Below are 21,838 nucleotides of genomic sequence, written 5' to 3'. Positions count from 1 at the left end.
TTTCTAAATCTTACAAAGATTCAGTTTTCTCTCCGGTAGCTAGTGCTCTCAAGGCAGGCCTTAATAGCTCTCACAGAGTTTTAAAATGTGATTACAGGATATCTGGTCTAAAATATCCACGCCTACAGCCCTGTAATCTGTAGTGTACAGATAGATAGTAGTATAGATTCTCCTGGAAACCATGCTAGGGCATATGAAAAACGAAGTGGTTGGTGACAGCCAGCATGGCTTCACTAAGGGCAAATCCTGCCTGACCAATTTGGTGACCTTCTATGATGGGGCTGCGGAACTGATGGACAGGGGCAGAGCAGTTGACGTCATCTACCTGGACTTGTGCAAAGCCTTTGACACTGTCCCACACGACATCCTTGTCTCTAAACTGGAGAGACATTAATTTGATGGGTGGACCACTCGGTGGATAAAGAACTGGCTGGATGGCCGCACACAAAGAGTTGCGGTCAATGGCTCAGTGTCCAGCTGGAGACCAGTAACGAGTGGTGTCCCTCAGGGATCGGTGTTGGGACTGGTCTTGTTCAAAATCTTTGTCGGTGACATGGACAGTGGGATTGAGTGCACCCTCAGCAAGTTTGCCAATGACACCAAGCTGTGTGGTTCGGTTGATACGCCAGAGGGAAGGGATGCCATCCAGAGGGACCTCGACACGCTTGTGAGGTGGGCTGATGCCAACCTGATGAAGTTTAACCATGCCAAGTGCAAGGTCCTACACCTGGGTCGGAGCAATCCCAGGCACAGCTACAGGTTGGGCAGAGAAGAGATTCAGAGCAGCCCTGCAGAGAAGGACTTGGGAGTGTTGGTCAATGAGAAACTTAACATGAGCCGGCTTCAGTGTGCGCTCGCAGCCCAGAAAGCCAACCATATCCTGGGCTGCATCAAAAGGAGTGTGACCAGCAGGTCGAAGGAGGTGATCCTGCCCCTCTACTCTGCTCTTGTTAGACGTCACTTGGAGTATTGTGTGCAGTTCTGGTGTCCTCAACATAAAAAGGACATGGAACTGTTGGAACAAGTCCAGAGGAGGGCCACGAGGATGATCAGGGAACTGGAGCACCTCCCCATATGAAGACAGACTGAGGGCACTGGGGTTGTTCAGCCTGGAGAAGAGAAGGCTGCATGGAGACCTCTTAGCAGCCTTCCAGTATCTGAAGGGTGCTGAGGAGGGACTCTTCATTAAGGACTGTAGCGATAAGACAAGGGGGGATTCAACAGGGGAGATTTAGGTTGGATATAAGGAAGAAATTCTTCCTATGAGGCACTGGAACAGGCTGCCCGAGTAATTTGTGGCTGCCCCATCTCTGCCAGCGTTCAAGGCCGGGTTGGACAGGGCCTTGAGCAACCTGGTCTGGTGTGAGGTGTCCCTGGCCATGACAGGGGGGTTGGAACTAGATGATCTTAAGGTCCTTTCCAACTCTAACTATTCTATGATTCTATGAAAACTGTTATATCCAGATAACTGAAGCTCAGTCAAAATGACTTTTATCTGTTGACAAAAGACTGTGTAGGCACATCCTGGAAAATAGAAAACTAAATGGTTATTAGGAAGAGGGATGGAGGGAAGCTATGATTTCTTCCACTGTTTGCTTAGAGGTTCTGGGAAGTTCCTGTCTCTTTGAAGACAGGGTGACAAAAATGTGTAATGGCATGAGGTAGCTGCTGCCAGCTGTCAGAGGCTGCTCTGCATTTTTTTCTTTTAATTGGTTGCTAAGGTTTGCTACATAATCAGTTTTTTCTGTTTTAAAATGAGATTAATGGAGATGAAATGCATTTGAAATTACTAAAACTATTAATCAGATCTATGAGATCCCTGATAAAATATTAACGGCTTGTTTACAAAGCTGTCAAATCCCTTGTGCTGTTTTATATGGTTTGGAAAGTGTGTTTTTGGATGGCACTTAGAAGGCAATAAAGAATAACCCTCACAGCTTTTCCCCCCAAGGCAACATCAATCCCAACACTATTTTTTTTTCTTTTTCCTTCTTTTTATTTATTTTTTTTTTCACTGTGGTCTAATGTAGGATGAAAGTGAAAACTTCAAAGCTGTTTACCTTGACAGTTAGCAGACCTCTTCTAATAACCTGGTTATAAAGAAGCATCTTTCTTCCTGTGATGAGGCTTTTTCAAGAATTAAAGCTGAAAATGAAGGATTAACCTTATGTCATCTTTGAAGTACTTTCTAAATGCCAATATTCTTGTAAACAAGCAGCTCATCTTGTTACTTTAACATCAATATCATCCAGGAATCCCTGGCTTGGCCAGCATTGATTGAAATACGGAAGACTTCTAGTTAAGGAACATTAAGTCTACATTTGTGGCAGATGAATTATCCTCATCTTTCAGCAACTATTCAAATCCATCTGTAATAGGCAGGAAAGAACACAAGTCAATCTAAAAGGCTTGTTGTAGCAGCATGGTTATCATTAGCTAATTTTTAATCTGTAATTAGTTAAGTTTTGGTAGAAACTAGTCAAGGTTTACCACTGGCTTTATGAATCTTCCATCTAGGATGTCTTAAATCCCTTTCCTCAGTGCATATGAGGATATTTCTCATAAAGCACCTAGAATACAGAAATAGTGTACATGGTACTGAACTACTTATAGAATCATAGAATAGTTAGGGTTGGAAAGGACCTTAAGATCATCTAGTTCCAACTCCCCTGCCATGGGCAGGGACATCTCACACTAAACCATGTCACCCAAGGCCTCATCCAACCTGGCCTGTTGTTCACTGCCAGGGATGGAGCATTCACAACCTCCCTGGGAAACCCATTCCAGTGCCTCACCACCCTCGCAGTAAAGAATTTCTTCCTTAGATCCAATCTAAACTTCCCCTGTTTAAGTTTGAACCCGTTACCCCTTGTCCTGTCACTACAGTCCCTGATGAAGAGTCCCTCTCCAGCATCCTTGTAGGCCCCCTTCAGATACTGGAAGGCTGCTCTGAGGTCTCCACACAGCCTTCTCTTCTCCAGGCTGAACAGCCCCAACTTTCTCGGCCTATCTTCATATGGGAGGTCCTCCACTCCCCTGATCATCCTCGTGGCCCTCCTCTGGACTTGTTCTTTACTTGACAAGTAAATAGGTAAAAGATGGCTCTGTGATGAGGCAATTCTCAAGACATAACTGTAAGAGGAAAGATAAGAACATATTGTAAGTCTTGCTTATGTTTCTGTGTTTCAAGAATCCAGGTGTGCCAATTAAAAAAAACCCACCAACAACAACAACAAAGCCGCACCCCAAGCAGAAACCCCCATCAAACAAACAAAAAAACCCAACCTTAAACCCAACACCACCACCTTCTCCCTTCCCCCCAGATAAGTTTACAAGGGTTTTAATGTAACTTCTACTTAGGGAACATCTGGAACTAACCCAGAGTAATAGATGGATTAAAAGAATCTGTGCTACATAGTTTTGAGAAGTGGAAGAGGCATTTGACTCAGTGGAAATGTAAGAGGGGATGCGTCTTGGAAATAAATGAAACAGAGCAGTGTCTAATACTTTCATCCCCTGTGGCTTTTGTATTGATGATATGCACAATTTTCTTCTTTCCTGAAGCGCTTCTAGTATTAACTAATAAAGCTAGTGACCTATTAAAGTCTTGGATATTTTCATGACTACCTGGTTTAAAATTAGTTTTCTTACCTGAAGAGTACCTGACTGCACTATTTTGGCAAGTTTGTTATGATGGTAAGTTTTGTATTATAACAAAACCCCAACAATATTTTGCCAGCTCTTCAGCTGAGTCAACAGCTTTCTGAAATAGTACTATGATGGCAGTAACTCAGTAAGAGAAGATCAAGTAGAGATCTGATATCTTATAGGTGTCCGCAGCAGTTTACTACATCAAGCCGCCTTGATAAGCATTAGAATGAGCTTGCATGCATATAGTTTTTTAAACAAGCAGGGAAAGCTGGAATGTCATAGTTAGTGAAAGCTAAAAATACATTAGGAACCAAGTTCTCTGTAGTCCGTAAAAGTCTCTTCAATGCTTATGGCAAATTTAAAATAACAATTCATTTTCTTTTTCAGCACTTCATTCAGGTTGGATTAGGTTATTATTCATAATCTCTATTATAATTTTCACGTAATATGCTAGCTTTGTGTGTTTCAGTTCTTGCAACTATTTCCACTGCTTCACCATTAACCTCTACAGGTTGCAGGTAGACATCTGCTCCACTGTGGACCTCAGTGGGCTACAGGGGGAACAGCCTAGATTGCCCATGGTCTGCAGGGGAATCTCTGCTCCAGTGTCCCCTCCCCTTCCTTGCACTGACCTTGGTGTTAGCAGGGTGTTTATTCTCACATACCCTCAGTTCTCTCTCCTGGCTGTTAAGTTTGACATAACTTGTTGTTCATGTTACTTACAGTTTCATATTTTCTTTTCAGAGGGCAGATGATTTCAGGTGAAGACTGTGAATTTATTCAAAGATTCGAACAAAAAAGAAATCCAGAAGAAAAACAGGAGTTGTTGCAAACAGAAGGCAATCAAGTAACTTTCTTTTAATAATCTACTGGGGAGGAAGATGGAAGGAAAATTTCCTAACTCTTATTTTATTGTTTGCTGCATATGGTTAAGATGTTATGAAAGAAGTTTAAAATTTGCCATTATAATTCTTTTCCCTGCCTAGATATAGGTTGGACGTTCTTTTAAAAACCTATTAAATAATTATGAAATGTCACCTGACTTTGAGTCTGTAGTGGGACAAGCTAGCTCAGGGCTTTCCTCGTCCCAGTTTACTTAGTCATGCACACTTGTACTTGAGTCACGTTTTTATTTTGAGCTTTTTTCCTTATGCCTTATTGATGATGGCTACTAACAATGAGATTTCTGCTTAGTTAGCTGAACAATTATAGTGTAGTTCCAGCAATAGAGTCCACTGACTGCTAAGGTAGATTCAGTTAAACATAGGTGTCTAGTGTCATTGTAGCCCCAGTAAGATAGGAGATGTCTGTACCGGACATAGTTGATATGAGATTGATATGTGACCCATGCCATTTGGCTTATTGGAGTCCAGGCAGGATGCCCAAAGACACTTAAATAATATTTGAAGCACTGGAATGTCAGTCTTGAAGCCTGAGTTTCTATCAAAGAGTGTCGGAGATCAAGAGGATTGGGGAGGCAGGGGGGAAGGTGAAGAGTAGCAAATGCACTCAATATGCGAAACTTCCCAGCCCTTTGTGCTACTTCAATTTTAGGCTGTCCTGTGTGGACCTGTGTGTTTAGTGGGTTTTCTTCTTCCACTTCCCCTCTTCCCCCCCGAGATTGTATTGTGTGACTGGTATGTAGCGGACCATAATTTCCATAGTTATAAAAGCAAATATGGGGTACACGATATGCCCCAGTGTACCAGTTCAGAGTTCCATTTTTCTTTCAGTTTTAGTTGAATGTGGTGAAGGGAAAGGAGAAAGTGTAAAAGGTAGTGTTGTGAATGTTTCAGCCTATTATATCAGCCTGTTGCTGAAATTGTAAAGTTGTCCAGGAGGCGGAAACCAGCTCAAATATGAACAAGAGTTTGTCTACAAGGTATAGGAGTAAACAGGGTGAGAGTGACCTGTCTTCTCTCCCTCATGTTTAAGTTGCTGAAACCTTCTTATACCATGTTTGGGTTTGTTGCTGTTTTGTCAGTTTATTTCGTTCTTCTCACTGCCATAAAAAAGAACAGGGGTGAAGATTTTTCTAATCAGTCTTTCAACAAAACACTGTGCTGACTTTCACTAGTGAGTAATTTTTATTTCCTTTGAAAGCTGTAAACCAATTTGTAAAGGGTAACGATCAACATGACAGAAAATCTTCTTTGTAGTATAATGTCAAATGTATTCAGCTCTTATTGCAACTGAATAAAATGTTGGGATGCTCAATGCTTATGTAAGGCTTAATTGTGAATTAATGAGGTCCTAGTTTATATTACCAAAAGGAATGAAGACAATTGCTAATATTAATTTTAATGTCTTTTTTGGTTGGTTTTTTTTTTTTTTTTTAGTGTGCTAAAACATTTATAAACTTGATGACTCATATCTCCAAGGAACAGACGGTTCAGTACATTCTGACTATGGTTGATGATATGCTGCAAGTAGGTCAATAACCTTATCTTATTTTCAAGTCTTTAAATGCATGCTTGAATGTTTTTTTAGCCTAATTCAGGTCTCTTCAGGTGTTTGTCATACTGTATTAAAAATATTCTTATACATTTTCAGATCTTGTGCTAGACCTAAAGTCTCATGGGTTAAATTAGTCTTATGTGAATATATATATATATATATGCATATGTTCATATTCTGGAAATAAAACATACCTGTATTCTTGTCTGTTGGCTTTCAGCTACACTTCATGTGAAACTTGGATGTTAAAGGATGATTTGTAACTTTTTGTGTTGTGTAGGTAGGATATGACTTCTAATTTGAAGTTGTTGAAGCTTTTCCTATGAAGGTGTTAATTTGGCCACCCTCAGCAAGACCTAGTTTCTGCAATTTCATGTTTACAATGTAACTTTAGGCTGTTTAGGACAACATGTTCTGAAATTCTGCATCCTGGAGTTATAAAATGGGAACAAGAGCTGGGTAGAGGGGGAAAATCCCCTCCCTCAACCTGCTCATGCTTCTTCAAATGCAGCCCAATGGCTGACTTTTTGGGCTGCAAGAACACATTGCTGGGTGATGTTGCACTTCTCATCAACTGACACTCCCAAGTCTTTCTCTTCAGGGCTGCTTTTGATCAATCCCATCTGCATCTTTGTCACTCTAACTCTTTTCCTCTCTTCTTTGACTTTATTCTTTCTCAAGTGTGACAAACATCAAGAAGTAGAAAAGACAGAAGGGAGCCTTAGTGTCATTCCTTGATAGGACACTGAGTTGGGAGTACCTATTTTTGTTTTATGCATTTAATGACTTTGTCTTTGTGTATGAAAACTCGTTTTGGTTACTTCCGTGAGGAATGGGTCTTGTTTTCTGTGTGAGACACTTTGGTGATGACAAAGTAATCATTTCACTTGCCTGTCTTTGTAAGTTAGTATGTCTTGCTTTGCTTAGGTGCTTTGACATTAGCACATAGCCTGTAGCTACAATATGCAGCAGCTGATACCTCCTGACCTGTAGAATTAATACCCCACAGATAAAGGCTGTCACTGGTCCACCCTTGAACAATTGCATTAGTACTAGGTGGTCACAGAAAGTAGTTTTGAGTGATCTCTTATATACCCTATTAATTCTGCATATGTGTCTAATGAACATGTTTTCTTGACTGCACTGACATTTCTGTGTTCAGGGTCTTACCCAGCCACAATTGTCAGGAGAATAGAGATGTATGTATATATATATTCTCTTTTGTTTGAAATTGGACGTCTTTTTCACTTTAGGAGTTCTGCTTCAGTGTCTGAAAGGCTGCACTGGCTTTTGCAGCGCTCTGTGTAATTTCATTATTCTGGGATATCTTGCTGCTGGCATAGCAAGAGGGCGTGTGTGCAGGTATCTGCATGGCATTGTCCCAGGACTTCCTAACACTCCATCTCTCCATGAGGCAAAACTGCAGTGGGACTTCTGTTTTCTTTTGGTCATGTTCAGATGGTGGAACACACTGTCAGTGAGCCTTGCTTGCACATTTTCAAGGCATAAGATTCTTGTCAGAAAGCAGCATATTGACCAGTGACTCTGAGTTTAGTGTGAGGGTCTCTGCAGACTGCCTGGGCAGAAGAATCCACAGTAGTGGATATGAAGTCTCCTGTCTTTGCCCAAGTAGTTTTAATTCAGTACACACAAAGGTTTTAAGTGAGAAATTATTCAGGGATGTGGTCTTTCATGGTGCCAGTGACTCTTCAAGTAAAATTATTTTGAGCAAGGATGTTCGCTGCAGTTTCATGAGACAAACAATATTTGAAAGCTACTTTTGATAGCTGAAACTTATAGAAACTATCATAGGTTAACAATATCCAGCTTTTATCTGTATTGATGATGACTGTGGTTCTTCTGTTACCTTCCTATGCTTTTCTTGTGAGGTGTAAAAATCGTATCAATTGTGTTTTGAGCACACAAAAGCTGTCTAGGTGTCTAGGATTGTTCCAGCAATTCTGCTTACAGATTTGATCATTGTTCTAGGAAAGATTTCTCTTGGAGGCTGGCAGAAGTGGAATTAATGTGGTATTGCCTTATAAGAATATCACCATTCTGCTTATTTCTGAAGATGGAGTGTTAGCATACTGGAGTCCCTGAGGAAACAATTATTCTATTCATATGATAAACACTTGGAATAATTTCTCTGGATTAGTGATCCCATCACACTGCACAGTCTGTTACTTACGAAATCTTTAAGAACCTGCGGCGTAGTTGGTGCAGGTAGCAGTACCACCCAAGTGAGTTTCATATGCTTCTTCAGAAATGACAGATGCTACATTATTCAACTGTTTGATGTGAGAGCTTCAGAATTTCCTTTTTATTGGTGCAGTCAGGAGCTGCCTAGGAAGGTGCAGTTCTGTGTTTTTCAGGGCCATAGGCAGTTCTCCATTCCTTCCCTCCTGTCTTTACCCTGCACCTTAACAGCAAGCCAGTCTTCTGATTGACAACATGTTGAAGTTATTTCAGCTTTTCTGCTTCCAGATCTGTCTCTTGCTTAGTTATGTTGTAAAGTGAACTCATTGATCTAGTTATTTTTGGTCTTTTTAGCTAGACTCTGTGTATCACAAGTGTAGATGCTAACAGTGATTTACTTGATTGAGCTTCCATTTTTCATCAGACTAGTCCTCAAAGAGCAGAGGCGCTCCACCAAGACCCCGTGTTCTTGAGATCTTTACTTTTTTTTTATTTCATAATTTGAACAACAGATTTTGAGAGGGATTGAGTGTTGTTTGACATCTGCTGTATAGAGTATTAATCACTGTAAGGGTTATGACTGTTGGATAACTAGTGACACCTCATCTTCCTTAGTCAGTGATCAGGGCAGCAATTTGCAGCCCATGTGGTGCAGTAACTTTGCTTTCAGTGAAGGGTTGTTGGTAACTCTGATGCTTAGTAAGATGACGGTGTTTGGAGCATGAATGCATTCAGGTCATCTTGTGCTTAATGGATAATATTCCGACAAGCAGGCTTGCCTAGCTGATTCTTGGCCCATGAAGTTAATAATAGGGTGCTGAATGGATGGAGGAAAGCCCTTCAGCTAGCGGAGTTTGAAAATTAAATTAGTTGGGTAGTGGAGACAGAGACTTGTTCTCTTGTGGGTTTCTCTATTACAGTGATTCAGGAGTTGTGTACTTGGCTATAGTAGCTTAACTTAAATGGAGAGATATCTCTTAAGAATTAAAGCTTACTGGGAATGGTGAGATAAAACAGTAATTCAGGTATTTGATTTTCTGGAAGACTGTTTGTATTCTAGGCTATTAAGAGGTAGCAGAGCTCCTCTTTCTCCTCCAGGTTTGCATGGCCTCTTTGTTCTGCTTTAAGAGGAACCATAATAGCTACATATCACTGTGGTTATTAGGAGAGATGCTTGAAGAAACTGCACAGTGCCCAGGTTCAGGTGCTTAATGGTCTCTTGTGGTTCAGCCTAGAAGCCTTGGAGAACAGAGTTCTGGTGGCTATGTCCTCTCCTAGGTATGCAGGTTGCCTGAGATAACAGCTGAATTAGTTGCAGCCTCATCTGGTAGAGAAGAGCTCACTTCCTATTAAGAGGAATGGAGAAGCAGGACTAGCTTACATCTCTGAATTTTCACTTGTAGCATACACAGCCAAGTTGAACAAGCTTTTGTGTGGAAGTAGCAATATGGAGAAAACTTTGTATGGACCTGATTGAACATAATTGATTGAAGAGTAGCATTCCTCTGGAAAATGACAGTATTTAGCTTCTCTCTCATTTCTCCCATTCTGCTTGCTTGATCAAAAGGATACATACATTGTTACTCAAGCACGTGTTGGAATGCTGAGATCTAACTAGGGTTTTAAAGGTTTTCTCCCTGCCCCAAATGTCTGATCTTAGTGGTGGACTTCTGAAATGAACTGTATCCAACTGTCAGTCTGAAAAATTACTATGGGCTGTTACAAGCAAGGATACACTCTGGTAATGTGTGCCAACATAGAGAAGCAAATAACTGTTTTATGTTGAATGCTTTTACAAGTCTCTCCCCATTTTTACAGGAAAATCATCAGCGTGTTTCTATCTTCTTTGATTATGCAAAACGTGGCAAAAACACTGCGTGGTCCTATTTTCTGCCGATGTTGAATCGACAAGATCTTTTCACTGTGCATATGGTAAGTTTTAAATGAACCTGTTCCTGAAGATGATAGAGAAAAATGCTGTGTTTATTTTTCTTCAGGAGACTTTTGGAGTTCGAAGCTGAACTACTACCTGGACTAGAAAGTTTTCCTGTTGCAGTCTAGATGAGCTGTATCTGGGTGATACAAGCTTCACTTGGCCACATTTTAGAAAGAAAAGTTACATTGTTTATTGGCATTGTTTTTTATTCTGGGAGGTCAAAGCAGGTTTTAAAGTCTTAGAAAAGCAGGGATTTTGGGGTTAATTAGATATAGTAAGACATAACTAGAAAAATAAGTTTTGTCGTAACTGCTAGTGCTCCTCGTGCTGTACAGATATTAGAGTTTAAGTTCTTATCCTGTGAAAGGGAAATACCTTTATCTTGACCAACCTTACTCTCTGTTATGCTCAAACTGGTACAGTGCCACTCGAAATCTGCTTGAATATGGTTTGTAAGCATACTGGGGAAGAAATAATGTGTGCTCTTGTGGTGGGTTCACCCTAGCTGACAGGAAAGCTCCCACCCAATTGCTTGCACAGTCCTCACAGCAGGACTGGGAGGAGAACTGGGAGGGCAGAAGCAAAAGAACTTGTGTGCCAAGATAAAGACAGTTTAGTAAGTGAAGGGGAAAGAAGGGAGGGGGTGGAACCCAAAACAAATCCAATAGAAAGGAGTAATGCAAAGCAATTGCACAGCACCAGCAAACTGATGCCCAGCCAGTATAAGTCTTTCATCAGCTCTCCCACTGTGTCCCCTCCCAGCTGCTTGGTCATTACCATCCCATTTACCCCCCAATGTACTCACTGAAAGTGTAGAGTGAGAAACAGAGAAGTCCTTGATGTTGTTCGAGTACTGCTCTGCAGCATCTAAAAACATGGGATGTCATCAGCACTGGTTCAGTCAGCAGTCTAAATCACAGCATCATGTGGTCTGCTATGAAAACAACTTAGTTTCCAGAGCTTATAGGACTTCTCACTGAATCCTGAAATTGTTGCGTTTGAAAAATCTGTTTATTGAATTCTTTTTCAGGCAGCAAGAATTATTGCCAAACTGGCTGCTTGGGGAAGGGAACTTATGGAAGGCAGTGACTTGAATTACTATTTCAACTGGATTAAAACTCAGCTCAGCTCACAGGTAGAAAAACTACTTCTGTTTAAACACTACAATGACTTTGGAAACTTTCTTCAAGAATATAGATGTGTGAATAAGGCATGGTTTTGGCTTTCCTTTTTTAAAAATGAAATTTTACTTTGTCATTTTTAAAGCTAAATATCCTTTATTCAAACACACAGTTTTTAACTTAATATTTTACATTTCCTATTCTAGTCCTTGAAATGTAAACTAAAAAATAAGGCCTTTTGTCTTTTCTGTTGGTTAACTTTTTTTTTTGTTTTGGTTTGGTTTTTTTCTGGACACTGAGGAAACATTTGAAGGTTTTCTGTATCCCTGTATTGTTTTGTTTCTTGGAGCTATTTGCTGGGAAGAAAAATCACATGGCAACAGGAAGTGAACATCAAAACTTTTTTCCAATTTGCTGTAGGACAAAGCTTTTATTTTCAGTCCTGTCTCTTGAAAGGAAAGAAATGCTGACTTATTTGGACAGTATTTTTATGCCATTAGCTCAGTATGAGCTGCTTACTGCTGGTTAGTGCTTCAAAGATGCATTGTTCTCCTTTCTGTTTATTTTTGGAGATTTTGCCTTCAGTCCTTATCAAAACCCAGTGATTTGTCATTCTTTAAGGTAGCGTCATAGCAAAAGAGAACAGTTTTCAAATTCTAAGATGAAAATGGATAAAAGTCTTTAGTAAATTCGCACTTAAATAAAAAAAATTCTGATATACCAGGGTCGGGTCCCAGCATATTCTTCTAGACATGATTGTTTGTGTGGGGAAATTCGATGCGGTATGTTATCATAGTATATTGCGCAGGAAAAGAATGCATTAGATTCTTAATATTTTTATGACTAGAGAGATTGGAGAGTTGAAAGAAACTTGGTGACAACTGTTCTGTAAGCATGATTTTAAACTTTAGTTTTTTCTGTTAGAAACTGCGTGGTACAGGAAGTTCTGTGGAAGCAGGAGCAGTCTCCACAACTGATGTGAGTATGTCTTTGACATATGTCAATTTGCTATTTTGGGCAGGTGATACTGACTCATCAGATTAAGATGCAGAGCTGTTCTGGTGTCTGTAATAGGAGGTACTTCAAATCAGAACTGTACAACAGAGTGCCAGGTGATGGCGCCAAGAAACAAAAGTACTTTTAAAATACTGATTTCTCAGGGAATGCTGTCAGTGGAACTATTTTCCAGATGAGTTTGGGTTGTTAAAACTGTAGAGGTTTTAAAGCTTGAAAAAATAAATACAATTAATTTAATATTTTAAAAATACTTTCTGTTTAGCTCTGAACTATTGAACTTGTAGGAGAAACCTGACACTAAGAAGCTCTTGTGATGTGAAGAACTTAGAAAGGGCATGTTAGATATTAAAAGCTAACATTGCCCCTCAACCAGTGTAGCATGAAATGGCAAGAGTGCTTTCAGAGCTGTAAGCTTTTCATATTTGAATAGCTTGAATTCAGGTGAAAACAGATTGTCCTTTTTCAGTATTTATTTGTACTAAATTTTATGTAGTTATAATGGTGGTTGAGCTTGGAGATGAACTGTGGCAGGATGACAAACACAAGTGATCATCGTAACTGGATTTTCTGTTTTGTTGTGGCACAGCAAGGCAGTTTATTGTGGCTTAATGTTGAATAGAATTCAGTTTGGTCTTTTGTTCCTTTTGCAACCTGAAATGTTCAGTTTTTCAGAAGACTTAAATATGAACCTGAAATTTTTCTTCTACATGTAGTCATCGCTTTAAAGTGTTAGCTTCATATAGAGAAAAGCATATTAAATTGCCACCTGACTGGGGTTTAAAATAGAAAAGGTGAAAGACTGTTATGCATGACCTTGGATAAGGGGTAAAATTGCAGCCTGAACATAGAAGTTGAAGTATTTCAGTATTTCATGTACAGAATAGCACACAGAACTGTTAGGTTTCATTAGGCTGACAGCTGTTGGTCACACAGCCTTAAAAGAGTAAATAGTTCTACAGCATGCAATACCACTTGCTATGGAATGGTGAGCTCTTCTAACTTCTTTAGAAATCTGTACTCATTGTACTGTACTCCTGATTGGATGTACTATACCACTGCAGGGTTCCAAAGCAGCAGGACTGATAGTGCAGATATGTTCTAGGATAATTAAGTTGTTTTGACTTTGTTAGTGTTCTGATTGCAGATCTAGCTTGTGCAGGATTCCTAAGCAGGTCCTGACTAGTTTATTTCAGAGTGAATTAGAGCTGCAGTTGTAGCATGAGAAATGAGGGCTGGGATCTATTATGAAATTTTAATTATAACAGTATTGAAAGAGAATGCTTTTATGACAGACTCTTTAGAAAGAAAGCTCCAAGTAAGTAGTGCGCGAGTTAGTGATACAGATAAATTAATACATTATTTGAGGTGGGAGGGCTGCCTGTATATTTATAGCTGGTCAATTTGCATGGTATGTGAGAGTGAACCCAGGGAAATGAATGTTCTGTATGGTGATTTGGGCCTAGATGTTCAAACTCAGTTTTTCCGTAAAGGTCTTAATCTTTGATGAGAGACACAGAATGAGTTAATCTTTATATTTTAAATTTCATTTATTGTTTCTTTTCATATGGGATTGCCTAACTTCTTCAGTCCATTAAATGTTTGAAAGGCTTGTCCTTGTGTTATGTGAGTGATCTACCGTTAGATTTTCAAGACACTTAGTAAAGAAAAAGGATTATAGAGGAAAAAAATCCTGCAATGTTTTATCAGTAGCATATCTGAGTATTGGTGAAGATGATGTCAAAAGTTGACTGAGAACAAATAAAAAAATGCCGCTTAAGTTGTGCCTTAGGATCTCTGTTGCTGTAGTGGGAGGACAATGTGTTGGCCGAAACCCATTTTTGAACTGCTGCCCATTTTATGTATTACTGCACAAAAAAAAGAATGCTTTTCGAGATGAATGATTCTGTTCTAGTGACTGTTGATGTAGGAGTCTGAATGAAAATAGGATTCAGTGGTGCAATTTCATGCTTTCCTAATGGGAAAGTTTGTCTTTTCTTAGCACAATATACTATGCTAAGCTTTTAATGAAGAAAAAAATAAAATGCAAAGCTAAACTTTGAGGATGATTTTGCATAATCATTTTTCTAATGGTGTTGTTTTGTATAAATACACTTCTCATTATGATAAGCATGGCAACTTACTGTGTGGCAAACGCATAAGAAGATACACAATTGTAATGACACCACTGCTGTTTTCTGTTGGAGAATGGGTGTAGGAAGAGCCTGAGCTCAACATTGCTTTTTCTACAATGACCTCTAGTAAGCTTCTTCAGACTGGTAACCAGCTTGCTGATTTATTTCCCAAAGTTTGCTCAATAGAATAACAATTGACTCTGTGGATGAAGACAGAAGACAGCCTTCATTCATAGATACTGAAAGAAGGCATATTCAAATGGGTTATAAAAATCTGTTATGGTAATGTAAAATGGTATCACTTGCATAATACTTCTTTCCTTTTCAAAACTCTTCATTTATGTTTTACTTCCCACTTTTTCTTGTGAGATTATTATTTATTTATTTATTTTAAATAGAGGGATGTAAAGCATTATAATAAGAGTGAGTGTGTTTGACTTGGAAATGTCATTGGAGAAATGCATGTTGAAGTACGCCAGTAAAGCCCAGTCTGGAAAACTGAACTTCGGTACTTACTATCTAACTCTTCTTACAAGAAGTGGTATGTTCTTCTCTTCACCCAGAGTTCCCAGTATGTACAATGTGTTGCTGGATGTCTGCAGCTGATGCTCAGGGTCAATGAGTATCGCTTTGCGTGGGTAGAAGCAGATGGAGTAAATTGGTGAGCATTTATTTCAATTGATATGGATATACGTACACACAGAATAGCACATTTCCCAGTGACCTCTTTTGGAATAGAACCCTCTTGCAGAAGACAGCTGATCTGTTTGAGTGCAAAGCCTGTGTGTTTTCAAACACTAATACAATCAAATAGACAAATGAAACTTGTGGATACAGATACCAATGTTGAGAAATGCTACATTCCATTGAGAACTGCTGTAATAAATGTCTGAACAGAATAACCATTTGTTATAACCATTTATAACCAGAATAACCAAAATAATCATTTGTCTTCAGCTAAAGGTTCTTTGTTTATTATTTGAGTAAGGACTAATGAAATGAGTTTCTGCTGATCTTCCTTGTCTTTCAGTTTGGAGTTCAGTAAGTAAATATTTGTGAAAGGAGAAACATGTTCTAGAACTATGCTCAATTATTTTTTTAATTCACATGGCTTCAAGTAGTTAATTATCATCATAAATAGCTCTGCGTAAGAATAGGAAGTTGTCACCTTATTTGAGAAACGCTTGTCTATATATAACTTTTCTGTCGTGTGTGTCTCTATTGGGGTTGGTGGAAAAAATACCGCCTATGCTGAAATGGAGAAAAATCAGAAGTTGCCAGTGAAGGGGAAGTTCAAATGATGTTCACATGTGTCAAGATGACACTAATGAAACAAACTTTTTCACCAAGGGAGATTTTTTATTTTTTTTTTTTTAATGGTGTTGGCTATTTTGGAATGGAGCTGTAAATTGTTTATTAAATTTTCAGAACTTCAGCTGAAAAAAGCGTCTGCATGATTTCTTCTTGGAGATCTTGTGATACTATTTCTTGTTTAGCAGTGCTTTGTGTATCTGTGATGTGTTCTATCCATTAACTGTTTTTGGAGAACTCACTTGTTAAATAATGACTACTTTAGCTCATTTCAGACACTTCTCTGGAGAGATACAGTTAAGGAAACAAGTTCAATTTGTGTAGATTTTGTTCTGTCTGTTTACTCCTTCTCTTTCATAACTGTGAAAGGGTAGCTATGTGTTTCTCCGTTTCTCCTAGAATGACAAATAATGCTGTAAACATGCTAGTAGAAAAAGTCTCAGTGAACCTAAAGATGGATACAGTACACCAGTTCACATGGGTGTCCTGGGTTCAGCAGTAGCAGTCATTTTTCTCCTCTTTAGTAGCTGGTGCAGTGCTGTGTTTTTGACTTTCAGCCTGGGAACAGTGCTGATAACACCAATGTTTTTAGGTGCTGCTCAGTAATGTTTACTCTGACCAAGGACTTTCTGAGTCTCATGCTCTGCCAGGGAAGAGGGGAAGCCGGGAGGAAGCAGAGACAGAACACCTGACCCGAACTAACCAAAGAGGTATTCCATACCACAGCACTTCTTGCCCACTATATAAACTGGGGGCAGTTACCCGGAAGACCCAGATCGCTGCTCAGGTTGGGGTGGGTATTGGTCGTCGGGTGGTGAGCAGTTGTATTCTCTTCCCTTGTTTTTTTCCTTATCATTATTGGTGGTAGCAGTAATGGTTTATGTTATACCTTAGCTACTGGGCTGTTCTTATCTCAACCCGTGGGAGTCACATTCTTTCGATTCTCCTCCCCATCCCTCCGGGAGCAGGGGGGAGTGAGCGAGCGGCTATGTGGTTCTGAGTTACTGACTGGGCTTAAACCACGACAGTTCTTTTTGGTGCCCAACATGGGGCACGAAGAGTTGAGATAATGATAGATCTGACTTCTCTTGTCTCCTCTTGTAAAACACACTAAATTTAAGAACTAGCAATTATTTCTCCTCCTCCCTGGCAGAGCATGAGACTCAGAAAGTCCTTGGTCAGAGTAAACATTACTGAGCAGCAACTAAAAACATCGGTGTTATCAGCGCTGTTCCCAGGCCAAAAGTCAAAAACGCAGCACTGCGCCAGCTACTAAGAAGGAGAAAAATGCCTGCTACTGCTGAACCCAGGACAATGGGAAAAGCTGTCATGGCTGTAAGGCTAAGGAGAAAATAACTGTATCTTCAAAAGATGGCTTTCTGAACAAGCTGCTTGCATAATGATAAATACTGGTACAGTATTACTGTGATGTAAATACTGTGAAGCGTGCTTTGTATGCTCATCCTCAGCAGCTCTTTGCAATAAACTCCTGTTAACCACTTTTAATGTTTCAGGATGGTGCAATGTAGTCATTATTTAAAAATTCAATGTATGTTATGTTAATCTTTCAGTATCATGGGGGTCTTGAGCAACAAATGCGGATTCCAGCTCCAGTATCAGATGATTTTCTGTGTGTGGCTGCTGGCATTTAGCCCTCAAATGTGTGAATATCTCCGGCGGTATAATATTGTTCCAGTGCTGTCAGATATTCTTCAGGAGTCTGTCAAAGAGAAAGTAACTAGAATCATCCTTGCAGCATTTCGTGTAAGTATTTGTTCACTGCAATCCCAGTGTGCTTCTCTCTCAAATGAGGAGGTCTCAGATGTTGCTGATGCACAGCTGTTTCTGCTGGACTGTATCAGTAAACTGGGTTGAAAGCTTAATTCTTTTTTATTTTTTTATGAACTGAGTTTTGCTACAGGTAAAAAATATGCTATTACAAGTACAGAAGTCTGCTATGCAATGTCTTTGTAAAATAAAGTCGACTAAAGAAATTTGTTAACAGAAGCACTAGTGATTTCCCTTCTTTAGTTCAAGATTTTGTTTCTACTGGTACTAGTGTAAAACACTAGTTACTCATACTTGATAAATTTATCCTTATGAAGCTTTAATTAAAAAATATTATTTTAAACACATTTGTCTAACTGACTGACTTAGAAATTATTTTTATCTACTAGTCCAAACCACTTTTGTTGGTGGCTCTGTGAAGATGCATGAGACTATCCATGTAAAAGCAGTTAGTTGACTTCTTGTGTCCATCGCTGGTTCTGTTTAAGATAATTTGGAATAGCTGAGCCACTGAGGCTCGATGTTTTCAATGTGAGAGTACCAGTTTATGTTCATGGATGCTAATTGTGCATGTGCACGTAGTTTTATGTGTATGTTTGTCAAGTGTCCTGTATGTAATACAGGAATGTTATAACAACTTGTAATCCTGTTTTAAAACAGGATTTTTATCTTGAATAGATGTAGACATTGGAAACTGTTTTCCTCTGTGTTGATTATGTTCCAGTAGGAGATGTTGCAAGCAGATTAGGATGGCAAGAGGCGAATTGTTGCTTACTGACTTGCTGATCAGCAATAATAAGCTGTGTGGAGGGGCTTACTCTGTAATTTAGTCTCTCTAGCCAAAAGCATCTGCCAGTTAGAAAAATTTCTGTTGAAGGCGGTCAGTGGCATGAGGGGCTATTCTTGTTATGCAGACCTCTGTAGATGTTCTGGTGTTCTTTAGGATCTTAATGTTAGGATTACGCATGGGTGTATAGCAAAATAACTTGGGAGGGGTGGGGGGAAGCTGAGGGGCTCAGCAGGTCCTAAAAAGTAAGAGAAATAATTGCTAGTTCTTAAATTTAGTGTGTTTTACAAGAGGAGACAAAAATGAAGCGTTCTTTTAATAAAAAAAGGCTGAGAAAGAGTAAGATGGTTCTGTTCCAGGCTTCAGGGAAATTAACTTAGCTGTTTTTTTTTAATTCAACATTAGAGACTAGTGTTGGCATGAAAATGAGGTTATAAACTGAGAGCCAAGAAATAATAGATTAGAAATTAGACATCAGACCTGTGAGTTCTAAAGTGAAGTTAAGATATGTAGCAGAGGCAAAATAGCCCCTTTAATTTTTTCATTTTGGGAGAGGGGAGGTGAATTGCCTAAAGGATTGGGCTTGGTGATTCCTCTGATCATCCCTACTACTTGTGCATTACTGAAGGTATGTCATGAGCCTTGACAGCTTACATATGTCTCCTCTACTACTTAATTTCTCCAAATCTGACCTGTTTCACCTCTTTGGCAAGTTAATTGCCTGAAGCATGTAATTGTAAAGTATTTTTTTTTTCTGTAAAGCAGCTTTGAATCAATTACTTTCCCTATTAAAATGTGGGGGTGTTTTTCCCTCATTTTTCATACTTCTGTCTTTTATGTGTTTCCTACCTGCAACTCATTTTGTACCTTAAGATTTTTTTTTATCACTGAGTGGTTTACTGATCCATTCTGTTTAGTTATGTGTTCATGTTTGTACTCTCCTAACTTTTATCTGCTCCTTGAGCTTGTTGAATATATTGTCTTTGAAGAGTCATTATTTGTTCTTTTGCTCTCATTAGCACTTTTAACTCCAAATAATTTAGCATTACTTTCTGTAAATTACCTTTTACTTCTCAGTTCTCTTACTGAAATGTGGGGTTTTGCACATTAAAGGAGGAATATGACTTACTTCCAGTATGCAAGTTTTAACATTTACTTGCGGTGTTCTTGCAGCTGATACGATGTCTGATATCTTAGAAACCTGAAGGGTAATGGTTCTGTGACATGAATGAGGATGATGGAGTCAAATTCCTTCTGTATTGTTTCTTTGCTTACTCTGGTAGATATTAAGGCTTCTTTATATAAACACATGTTCTGTTTGTTAAGGACTTTGTCTTTTATATGGAATTCGTGTTTTCAGCTTTATCAAAAAGTGCAGGTGTCTAGCTCTGAACAACAAAATTTGAAGCTGATTAAACTGAGTAGAAGTGTAATGAATAAATGAGACTAAACTTGACTATTGCATTCTGTGCTTGTAATTCCAGTCTTACCAACAAGCTTCAGTTTGAATAAAAATGTTTAGTTGGAATACTGCCAAATTCAAAAGAAGCTGTTCTAATCCAGATGGTAACTCTTGAGTTGGAAAGATGACTTCAGATTGTTTTTTGTTTGTGGGTATTCTTTTTTTAGGTGGGGGATGACAGGGGGAAGCTTTCCTGCTTTATGCTATTGCTGCATAAAAATCTAAAATGATAATCCTAGATAAAAGTAGTTGCTTATAGCAGACAGTCTGGGATTTGGGATATAAACCTGGCCTTTTTCTTTGATTAGTCTTTGTAGTCAGCCCAATTTGATCTGGAAAATGACCAAAGCAGGTGCCTTAATACTTTCTAGTATTGAAGGTAGAACACCATCTAGGGGGGAAAAAGTGTAAATGACCTACGTTGAATTCAGTAGTGGTTTTGTTTTCCAGCACATAGGGTTGTTTTACTTCTACCTTGCAAGACAGAGCCTTTTTTTTTTTATTTTTGTGATAAGTTCCTATTCATCTGCTGTAGTGACAGATATGGATGCTCCTCCTGCATTGTAAGGTCAGTCCTAGGCAATTTATGCTACTAAATGTAGGTCTAAAGCAGCCACTGTGTGGTAGACTCATACTTTACTTTTTTGGAATGATTATATTGGGGAAGTGGCCAATTCTGTCAATAAATTAAAAAGCAACAGTAAGAATTTCTTAAAAATAACCACTTTGTTTCAAAGTAGTCTGGTCTTAAAGTGAATTTTTACTTCCCTAGAATTTGTTAGAGAAATCTACTGAGAGAGAAACTCGCCAAGAATATGCTCTTGCCATGATTCAATGTAAAGTTTTGAAGCAGCTAGAGAATCTGGATCAGCAGAAATATGATGATGAAGACATAAGTGAAGATATCAAATTTCTACTGGACAAGCTTGGTGAGAGTGTGCAGGACCTTAGGTATGCTTTGCAGTGAGAACTTTTTAAAAAAAGCAATAATATGAACATTGGTAATTTTTTGTTTCTTTTTTAAGGCTAAATAACATACAGAATTAGGATACATAAATGCTAGTTCATAAGGTAGAGTGTACAGAGATGCTGATTGTAGATAAAAGTTTCATATTCCAAGTGTGTATTTACAAGCTGAGTAGGAAATAAATCTTCACTTTTGGCTGCATCATCTTTGTAATTGATAAATTGTTAAAGGATGTCAGAGGAATCTCATAGAGGTTCCAGTCTAAACTGAAGACTTACCTGATTAGGGTACATTTTGCTATCCAGATAAACTCAAATTTTTATTAGCATTTGCATAGTTCTTGCTGTTATGCATAAATTGAACTACATATTGTAGTTCATGTCAAAGGTTTAATTGGATGAAAGACAAGGACTGGGATCCTTGGTTGGGGAAGTTAAATCCTAGAAAACTGGTGAAACAGCCAGTTAAGTTCCTGAATGCTGTGGTTGTGTGGCTTGTTTTTTCCTCTATTTGCTTGTTTTTCTTCAGGGATTTTGTTTTGGGGTAGATGGAGAGGTATGTTTGAAAACAAATTTTTTTCTTGCCTTTCATGCCTTTTGTTATTTTTAAAGTGTTGATCTCTGAGACAGGGCACGGTTATCGTGCTCTGCAGAGAGAGGACTTTCATATGTGTTGTAGCAAGTTGTGTTCCACCTTTGTCTTGATAGGGACAAGCTTGGGCACACAGTTCAAACTCTGCAGAAGCTTAGCCAATATTTCATTTAGGTCTTATATGTTGCAGCTCCTTCGATGAGTACAGTTCTGAGCTCAAGTCAGGAAGGCTGGAGTGGAGTCCTGTACACAAGTCTGAGAAGTTTTGGCGGGAGAATGCTGTAAGACTGAATGAGAAGAATTACGAGCTACTCAAGTAAGTTTTCAAGTCTTGAATAACAGAATTCTTTAATATTTTCTGTTTAACTGAACCTGTATCTAATGTTTTGCATTTCAACATGAAGCAATGTCTAGAATGA

General features: G+C 38.9%; 1 protein-coding gene across 1 annotated transcript in view; it reads left to right on the top strand.

The window, feature by feature from the left end:
• ATP6V1H (ATPase H+ transporting V1 subunit H) overlaps positions 1–21,838 on the top strand; it is a 49,445-nt gene that overhangs the window by 5,608 nt on the left and 21,999 nt on the right. The window contains exons 3-11 of the mRNA XM_080611347.1: positions 4,396–4,498; positions 5,991–6,080; positions 10,126–10,239; positions 11,274–11,378; positions 12,289–12,342; positions 15,077–15,174; positions 17,396–17,588; positions 20,634–20,812; positions 21,610–21,735. Coding sequence (XP_080467473.1) covers positions 4,396–4,498; positions 5,991–6,080; positions 10,126–10,239; positions 11,274–11,378; positions 12,289–12,342; positions 15,077–15,174; positions 17,396–17,588; positions 20,634–20,812; positions 21,610–21,735 — 1,062 coding nt within the window. The remainder of the gene's footprint in view (positions 1–4,395; positions 4,499–5,990; positions 6,081–10,125; positions 10,240–11,273; positions 11,379–12,288; positions 12,343–15,076; positions 15,175–17,395; positions 17,589–20,633; positions 20,813–21,609; positions 21,736–21,838) is intronic.

The sequence above is a fragment of the Psittacula echo genome (assembly GCF_963264785.1).
Source record: "Psittacula echo genome assembly, chromosome: 2".
Classification (NCBI taxonomy): domain Eukaryota; kingdom Metazoa; phylum Chordata; class Aves; order Psittaciformes; family Psittacidae; genus Psittacula; species Psittacula echo.
This window is presented reverse-complemented; position numbering and strand designations above follow the sequence as displayed.